Consider the following 9,843-nt stretch of genomic DNA (forward strand, 5'->3'; position numbering starts at 1 on the left):
TGACATTAAGCAATGCAAAACGTTACGCTTGCATTGCTTATGTTCACAACTCAGACTGCGTTTTTTGGTCTAAACATATGTTTCGGCATCGTCATTCGCTGAGCTGCCTCAGTAAGTTGCCGTGATTGGCTCTCCGAGTGTTGTACGGGAAAGTAGACGCACGGGCTCTTTTTAGAGTGTAGTAGTGGCCTGTAAACAAAATAACGCCCACGTTGCCTTTATTGACAAAATACATGGGAAATGGAATCCCAGCGTTCTTTCGTTAGCTTCAATCTCTAGTTCTGGCGAAAAAATAACGCGCAGCACACCCCCCCCCCCCCCCCCCCCCCCCCCCACCCCACCCCACCCCGGGAAAATGGAAAGTCTACGCCGCTGTTCCGACAAATAATGGAGCGTATGGGAAACTTGCGCTCCTGTGATTCGCTGATTTGTCTTGCAAAGCGTAAACAAAGGTATACTGCACAGAGGTGCAATTATTACCCCGTATAATACAACTTTCAGGAATATACGCCGTGGTTTCCGTTATTTTGTTCCCTCCTCCAGAATGCTGCCCAGAAAGAAAGTGAATGTACATTTGAGCGAGTTGGTAGGAGTTCACAGTAAAAAACAGCGCGACTGGGACGAGGACAAAGGACAAGCGCTGACTAGCAACTAAAATATTATTAGTACAAAAACACGAAATAGACGCTGATGCTCGCGCAGGCACAGCCACGACGTGATCTTCAAACCCTTACTTCTTCAAATCTTGTTAGAAAAGAAGCTCTACAGGCACCGGCACGGCGTGATATTCAAACACTTCTTTCTTCACCTCAAGAGCTGACCCGAATAAAAAGTAAATAAATCAATTCGCTATCCGTAAAGTCTGAAACAGGTAAGCAAAAATCGCGTCGTATCGCGCCGCCAAAAAGCGTAGCCATAGCAATCGTCGCTGACGCTATCGCGGGACGGCACGGCATTGGGCCACGTCATAGCGTTCCTCTGGTTAAGCCTCTTGGCGACGCGACGCGACGCGATTCTTGCGCACATGTGTTTCACGCGGTTAGTGATGGCTGGCTTACACACGTGGATTTTTTTTTTTTGTTGTTGTTGTAGGGTAGGCTTTAATTATCTCCCGGGGCAATAGACCAATCTCACCAGCCAGTTTGACTACGCCACCGCTGCCGCAATGCATCGAGGGAACTTCAGCCTTTTGCACGTACGACAACCTCACTGGAGCACTGCGCGCGTAAAGCACGAGAAGGCACGAGTCCTCGCGTGCACGGCCGTCTGCCTCCTAAGAACTAAAGTAATGGCGGCGTTACGCATGCGCCGAACGCTTAGTGAGATCGGTCTATGTACGTTTGTAAGGGAGGCGACTGGCCGCCGCCATGTCTCTGCTCGTGCGGACAAGCCCGTGCAATTTCAAGCTTGCCAAGGGTATGTTCACACGGAACCTGCTGTATATGCTTGCTCTGATGGGACCACTGATCTCTATTGTAGTAGGCTGGATAGCGGACCGCGGCCTCGGCAGCTGGGGCCGAGTGTCGCCACCGTCGGCCATTGATTGACACCAGCCAATGCACTGGACTCTATGAGAAGAACGAGAAAAAGTGCCGTTTCCCCCGTTTCCAAGCTTTTGTCGGCACTGAAACTTTTTAGATGCTTTTAGATAAGCCCGTCAAATAGTTTGTGTACAAACATGAAAACTTACAGCCCCTCGCAGTTCTAACAAATAAATTTTTTGTGGTCGAGAGTTACTCCGCTGTAGTGCAGCTCATTGGGGCGAGAGTTACCTAGAGTTACCGCGGAGTCGGTGGAAGTTTCGTTGAGTTGGGTTTAGCAGACGACAAGCTCGAAGGCTTTGCTACGCGGAATTTTCTCACTGCCGGAAAGCCGCTGTCGAGATGGAACTTCTTTGTGATTCATGAACTTCTGGGCTTCCCCCAGGACGGTCTCATTGACGGCAAGTTCCTTTGTTTACTCCACTACGAGAGCAAGCTTGCGAGCTCAGCCGTAGGTGCTCCGGTACGTTTGATATTTTTTAATCGGCGTTCGGAAGTTTGATAAATACTGATTCGATCTCCAAACACCCGACACAAGGATCGCAGCGCACCATCAAATACTCGCCTCCGAGCACAGCGTACATGCTTCAATATTCTTACTTTTGTGCGTTTCTCCCATAAACTTGCGTGTATTGCCTGGTGCCAAGCAATGGCCGCGGGTGGCGACACCGACGAGCTCCCGATCCGCGATCCAGCCTACTACAATAGAGATCAGTGGATGGGCTGGTGTGCGCTAGCCCACTCGGCCACCGATCCCCTTTACAACGCTCTCGAAGCTGGTACAACACTTGTGCTTGTGAAACGTAGTTCGCACCCGAAATCTCGGCAATGGATCGCTAGATGCGAGCACGCTTTTCCTAGAGCTGTGGTGTTTCCGGAGTCGAATGTTCATGCATCGCCCGGTCTGCCCTATATAAACGGGAGCAGGATAACGGGATCTTGTAGACCGTTCCTTTTAAGCAGAAGACGGATTTCATACCGTGTTTTACGTCACACCCAGTACGGTTCAGTTGAGTTTCTTTGCCTGCGCGTTTGCTCACGAAAGAGCATATTCGGCTTATTTTGTTACGGGCAGAGAAAACTGCAGTCACTCCATAAATTGATGCGACTCCTTTCGGTCCGTGTGAAATGCGATGGATATACGGAATGACCGAAACCTTCTTTTTTTTCTTTCCTAACTAGATCGCCTCTCGTAGTCGTTGGATCAGCCTCGAGGTTCTTGATTAATTTGGCGCAGGTCGAAGGGATAACTGATCTGAGAATCCCGAGTCTCAGACCTTCTGAATGTAGGACGAAAAGCGAATGTTCATATTGTGGATGCAGGATTTTGCTAATACTGATCTCATACAAGAGAATGCTATGCCTTTCTTGACGAGTTTTGAGTGTGCTGACCGATAGTTCAGTAAACCCTTCGCGGCTCTAGGATGGTACGACCAGCCTACATGCTCTTCCTTCATTTTCATAAGGAGATTTAAAAACTGAATATGGTTCTCCTTTGGGGTCTCGTAGGTGAACCCAATGCCTAGACCTTGTTCAGCGAAGGTCTTAAGCACTTTGTCAAGCGTTGTATGGAAATCTATCCTCTCCATGAATATCAAATAATCGTCAACATACCTAAGAAATCTTTCGGGCGGATTTTTCTAGTTCGAGGGCCCGTTTGATCTTTCTTAAGAAAATATTGCTGATCACGGCTGTCTCCCTAGATCCTATGTATACTCCTGACCTCTGTACGGAAGCTTTGTCCTGGCATCCAATAAACGGACAAAAGTTGGAGTCGCTCGAGATATCGCTTTGCGTTTTGAATTTGTTTCCGTCGTTGTGATAAAAAATGCACTCTTTGACGCTCAACGTAACTTCATCATGCGGCATTGAGTAGTATAGTTGCTGTATATGAATTTCGTGTTTCTCTTCTAATAAGATTTCAGTAGCTAGTCAGCGCTTGTCCAGTGTATCTCTCTTCTTTGTCCTCGGCCTAGTCGCGCTGTATTTTTTACTAAGTGAAAATGAATGGCGGCTCCACAAATATTGGCTGTTCCCCGAGACTAATCGTACCCCATGACCTTCTTAGCGTCGTCATAACCGATGGGCTGAGCCAGGATTTTGGGGATCCGGGTCGCGTTCCACGGAACATTGTAGAGTGTCTTGAGAACTTCTGAAAGGTAGGAATACAACGTAACAGTACCGATGGCGTTAAGGATCTCACATGAGCTATGCCCTTTTTTTCAGTTTCTGAGTCGCACAGCTCTCGAGCGAGTCACTCGCTGTTATATATATATATATATATATATATATATATATATATATATATATATATATATATATATTTAGTTTAGTAGTGTGTTTAGTATTTATATAGTGTTTATATATATATAGTATATAGTGTTTAGTAGAGCGGCCGAAAAGAAATAATCATGAATTACGACTAATCTTACCTCACCAATAAAAACTTCCAAACATAAACAATATTCTTAGACGACACATGAATATTTTACACATGGACACAGCTTTAAAGGCAGTTATCCCTCGACCCCCTGGTATAGCGTTCAAGAGACCACGTAATTTATTAGATTTATTTAAACAGTCCCGAAACTCCATCGGACGTAGCCTGGTCCCGATTGGTTGCACCAAGTGCAATCATAACCAATGCAGTTTATGTGGGGACATAATTATAGCTAACTCTATTCGTAGCACAGCGAATAACGTTAATTGGAAAATAAATGGTACCTTTGACTGTAATTCGGAAAATGTTATTTATTTAATTCAATGTAGAAAATGCCAAATTCAATACATAGGAGAAACTAAAACAAGCATAAGAAAACTCATGAATCTACATAAAAGTCATATACGTAAACACGTTGCCGGACCGGTTTCCCGGCACTTAAACTCCGCAGGACATAACGGACTTTCTGATTTTAATTTTATTATACTCCAGGGGGGCTTTCGAACCACCAGAGATCGAAAAAATAAAGAATCTGAATTTATCTATAGATTTAATACTTTAGAACCGAAGGGCCTTAACAGTTCGAAAGGATCATTGCCGTCATTTTTTATGGACATTTAATTGAGATCTTCTAATCGGTACCGCACTGTTGCTTTTTTTTTTTCTCGCTTCATCGTTTAATGTGACACGAGCAAACGCGTAACATTGGGCCTCTCATTGGCTTCACATGACACCAGGTATAGTTGGGTTATACCCAACCACATGTCCCAAAAACTGGTTTTATGATAAGAATGGCAGTAATAATATTATATTTAATTATTTCCATAGTATTTATTGCATTGGTATCTGGATATATTAAACTTTTAAGCGAGAATTTAGTTGAGTAGGTACCCGCTAAACGGTAAGCATTTTTTCAATTAACTTCTTTTTTCCGGCCGTTTTTTCTTTGATTGAAAGAAAAGGAGAACGAAGTCTTATCACTTGACTGACGAAGAGCCTACCAGGCCCGAAACGTTTCATCACTCTCACTTTTTTGGCAACCTCCTCGGCTAACTCCTTTTAAGGGCTAATATTTTGTTGAGTATATATATATATACATATATATATTAAATTTAAGTGGTAATACAAAAAAAAAAAAAATATCAGCCTGTTATTTTCTTGTTCTCTGGCGAATATTTTGTTTGCTAAAAGGACAGGTAGAAAGATATCAAAACCTCGAGTAGGTTCTAAAGACGGGTGCCTGTCAGTGACAAAGACAGGAAGGCGTTTTAGCCGACGTTTGACAGCCAAGAGCAGCCGACTTTACTGGAGCCAATCAGTCAGCGCCAAAAGTGCCTTGACCTTTGTTGCTTCGCTATGTCATCTGTTAGATCTAGCAATGAATGATCTTTTTGTTCTTTCTACGATGCGCTTCGACGGTCAGAACAAACCCCAAAGAAAAAGAGACCTCCTTTCGGCTCCGTTCGATTGGATCGCAGCTTGGGCTGCACTTTTCCCCAATTTCGACAAAACCGGGTGCACAAATCAGGGGCCCTAATCTGGACACTTGGCGAACAAGTCGGCGAGAAATCCGGCGACCGTGATTAGCCGGCGCCGCCCCTTGACCTTGGCACCGGCCAATCACGGCGGCCGAGTCCCTCGCCGACTTTCGCCAAGTGTCCAGGTTAGAGCTCCAAATCGGGGATGTGTCTCGAGGTTTACCGGTGCGCGCGTACCGAAAACACGGAACCCTAGAATTTCTAATGGCCGAGTCCCACTAGAACGACAAACAGAAAGAACCGACACCGACAAGCTGCAAGCACGTGCAGCAAGCGCGCGAAGGTGCCTTCGGTATACACTCGCAGTCACTCGTGCTTATTTCACGAGCATCGAGACAATGCAAGCCTGCCAAAGGTCCTTCTCAGGCACGTGCTTGAAGCTGGCTTGTCGATGTCGGTTGTTTATGTCTGTCGCTCCAGTGGGACTCGGGGGTAAATTAGGCACGGCGAAGACGGGTAATGTCATCGTGACTCTATACTTACTTCTGGAAGCGTAACCTGGCGTCATGGGATCGCCGATGTCTTCATCCTGGCGTACGTGGGAGCGGCGGATGGCATCTCCGGGCATCCACCAGGACTGCGGGAAGGACGGCCCGCCGTTCGTCACGTCCGCGGGGTCGAGGAAGAAGATCACGCCTCGCGCACCGACATTGGTGGCGGCCTCCAGGGCTTCGCCGGGGCTCTGCACCGGGCCGTAGCGGCACAGCAGGACCCTGTCCCAGGCGCGCACGTTGATGGCGTCCAGGTGCGCAAAATCTTTAGGCAGACACCGGTTGGCGTAGATGATGGAGCCGTCCTGGACACCGAGCGGAATCTGTGCCGTCAGGCTCCAAGAGTGTTGAGAAACTCCTTTATGAAAGGAAGTCAAGGGGTGCCTAAGAGCGCAATGAAAATAATACTATGCACGACCTGCAGGAGAGGTCCTTCACACATGCTTCCACGAGCAACGGACCATTTTTTAGTACGAGCTGTTAATGATTAGATGTTGGTACCGAGCGCAGGTACGGCAAAAGGGAGCTGTAATCAACATAAATCACCGTTGGGAACCACGTGACTTCACGGCAAGTCAGCGCTACTTTATTCGCCTTTCTTCTCAGTCGAGAAAACCCGGAGAGAAATTTCATAGCTTCCAAGGATATTAAACGTGTGTGCGCTCGTGAACAATCTCAGGAAGGTAGCTCTCAGAGCTAAGTTCACAGGCTAACAAATGACATGGTTTGAGACTCTCAAGTAGGCCAGAGAAATGAGAAATATGCAGTTTCAGGCGGGAAGCGCAGAAAACCAGTTATCCTATACACTAAAAACTGCCCGGGCATCTACTTTGCACAGGGCACGCGTGAGGACAATCACTACCTTCTCTCCAGCGAATGACGAGACCCCTAGGGCGGTTGGATGGAAAAGCATCTTCTGCGCGGGGATAATGCGGAAGTGAATTCCTACTGACTTAAAATGCCGCCCAAATAAAAATAGAAATAGAATAGGTTTTCAGAAACAAATGTGGCACAAAAACAGATGTCGTTTCCTTTTCTTCACTGAATGTCAACATTGTTTATTGTTTCTCACTTCATGAGTTGTTTTTTTTTTCTTTTTTTGTGTGTACGACTGATCGCCAGCTTCAAGAACTCCTTCCAGATTTCTCTCCCTCTGCGCTCCCCCGGGATTTCTCCGGGAGCCGTTTTCACCCGTTTTGCGGCTTAGTTTGGACCGCCCTGATGGCCCCTGCGCACCCTGCGCTTTCGGGTACACCCGTATTTTCCGCTTCGCCATTCGCTGGACACGCTCCGAGGAACGGTGCTACCCCGTTACGTTGAAAGTAAACATATTCGACAGATATCTGCCTGGTTGGGTGAGGGTTAAAGTCCAAAAATGTATCTTCAACCAAAATGTGAAAGGCAACCCGACGTTTCAAAACCAACACGGTTTCTTCTTCAGGGGTGACTGAAGGCACGCGGACACAGAAGCAGCTCCTAACCTCTTCGTTGATTTGAAACGTCGGGTTGCCTTTCACATTTTGGTTGGAGATACATTTTCGGACTTTACCCCGATACGTGCTCGCTCGCACGCTTCCCGGGGAAGTGCGCGGGAATTGCGGAGAGCAATTCCCGCGCAATTCCCCGCACCGATACGTGCACGGGAATTGCGGAGAGCGTAGTATCGCCAGGCCATGTGCTGGACGACACTTATCGCAGACAGCAATGTTGTGTTCGAGGCTGTAGTGTTCCTCCCAAGAGAGTTGTACTCTCTGAACATTTTAAAATCGGACCATTTTAAAGTCGCAGAAGAAAAACGAAAGGTAGACTTTTCATTATTTGTTTCACGTATGCGAGAAAAACGAACTAACAAAAACAACAACAACAACAACAACAGGGGTGTCAACGTGAATTTGAAAGGAGAAGCAGTTGAATCCCCGAAGTCCATTCAATGTAAAATACATTTACTCACTCCATACTTAGAAATAGACACAACATGTTTGAAAAGGTTGCCAACTGTGTTCGCAATTGCGCGAAATGTTGAGCCGAGACAGTCGGGAAGTCGGTGGAATGTATCCGGAAACAGGAGCGTCCCGCAGGAGCTCACCGCGAGACGAGAACGGCGTGGGTCAAGTTAGCAGCTGACAGTCGTGGCCGCGTACCGTGATTTGGCCCCTGGCAGCGTATGCGTTGTAAGCGTGGTTGACGGTCATGTCAACGCCAGGAATCGAGGTCTCCTGCGTGCTCATGCGGAGGCTCTCGCCAGTCGGGCTCACCAGGACTACCTGCTCGAGGGAAGAGGCGCCATTTGAGGCGGGAGGCCGAGGCTCGGGCTCACACGACCGGCCAAGGCGCGCTGGGGTTACGCGCCATAGCCACGCGGGCAACCCTTAATAGGCTGCTACGTATGCGCACTCGTTTTAATCTTTTAAGTGCTCGTCTTCTTCGGAGGCTGTTCACGTTTACAGGAGATAACGAATAGTTATAAGAAGATTTACATTAGAAAAGAGAACCCGGTCTCCATATATTGAACCATTTTTTGTTTCTATACCGTGTGGTTTCTGAAGGACGTGTGAGAAAGCAAGGAATTGATTGTTACACAAAGAAACAAGGCGATCAAAAAAGTCGCAGGCAGAAAAACGTTCCTCGTGCGACGAACAGAGTGTCGAACGTGCCGCTCTCACGGGAGCAACAGACACCGACAACATTAGCTCACCGTCAAAACAAGATCAACTCTTGGACGACTTGAGCAGTCTTTCGCAACATCACTGTATAATTTATTAGAACGATAGATACTGTGGTTCCCTCTCGACGGAGGGTTGAAAGTCGTCGAAAAACAAAATATTTGCCAATGGGGCGAATTTAAGGGGTCGGTCACCGTGAGCAGTATTTGCTGCTCTGCCTGAACGAGGTTCCAGAGACACCGCGGCGTCGATATGCGTGCGAATTGTTTCTTTCTCCTTTGCCCATCCTGCTTATACTTCGTTTCAGCTTTAAGTCCAGACGCAGGCGACACTACGAGCTAATCGGACCAATCGTGCAGCGTCAAAAGCGCAAGTCCTTGGGCATTTTCTGTTAATGATTGGTTGAGCGATGACACAACACGTACGGGAACACGACGAACACCATGATGGTGAGCGTTTGTCGCTGCCTGATTGGTTCCACCAGCTCGTAGCGTCGGCTGCGTCTGCACTGAAACGAACCATAGACTCACGCGGTCCGCAGTATGTAATACTGTATTTGCTCGAGTAATAGCCACGCTGTTTATTAACAAAGCCCTTTGGTGTGGGGATGGTACACCGTGGTTAGACGGTGGCTTCTTTGACTGAGGCGAAAGATCTGTTGCGTCAGTTGTGCCATGAACGATGACCCTCGGTCTGTAAGCAGGACCTCGGGGGCACCGTGCGGGAGGACGATGCATCCAACGAAAAACTTGGCGACTTCCAGGGCAATTCCCGATGGAAAGGCTTTCGTCTCGTCGTATCGTGTTAGGTAATCGGTTGCGACAATTATCCACCGGTTGCCTTGCGTTGAAGGCGGGAATGGGCCGAGCAAATCCATTCCGATCTGCAGGAACGATCTGCAGGTCGGCGGCGCAATCGGGTGCAAGGCAAGACTCCTGCCGGCTTCGTCGGCGTTTTCTACCGTCGTTGGCATTCGTGCCAGAACCTTGTGTAGTTATCTACATTCTTCGTAAGTTTGGGCCAGTAATACTTTTCACGAATCATGGCAAGTGTCCTGATATAGTGAAGGTGCCCAGCCGTCGGGTCGTCATGGCATCCTTGGAAGACTTTGAGAATAAGCAACATAATTCTCGAATACACCAGAACCCGACATTTACAGAAATGACAAAA

The 9,843-nt window shown here is 47.5% G+C and overlaps 1 protein-coding gene across 2 annotated transcripts in view; it reads right to left on the reverse strand.

Annotated features, from left to right (window-relative positions):
• Positions 1-8,255, reverse strand: part of LOC8032069 (aminopeptidase NAALADL1-like) — a 32,680-nt gene extending 24,425 nt beyond the window's left edge. For both annotated transcript variants that reach the window (XM_042287171.1, XM_040219548.3), the window contains exons 1-3: positions 8,152-8,255; positions 6,003-6,315; positions 3,594-3,693 (exon numbers count right to left, since the gene is read on the reverse strand). In XM_042287171.1, the coding sequence (XP_042143105.1) occupies positions 3,594-3,693; positions 6,003-6,315; positions 8,152-8,238 (500 nt within the window). In that variant the 5' untranslated portion in view covers positions 8,239-8,255. The remainder of the gene's footprint in view (positions 1-3,593; positions 3,694-6,002; positions 6,316-8,151) is intronic.
• Positions 8,256-9,843: the final 1,588 nt, after the last annotated feature.

The sequence above is a fragment of the Ixodes scapularis genome, unplaced genomic scaffold (assembly GCF_016920785.2).
Source record: "Ixodes scapularis isolate PalLabHiFi unplaced genomic scaffold, ASM1692078v2 PGA_scaffold9__187_contigs__length_104089568, whole genome shotgun sequence".
In the NCBI taxonomy this organism is placed as follows: domain Eukaryota; kingdom Metazoa; phylum Arthropoda; class Arachnida; order Ixodida; family Ixodidae; genus Ixodes; species Ixodes scapularis.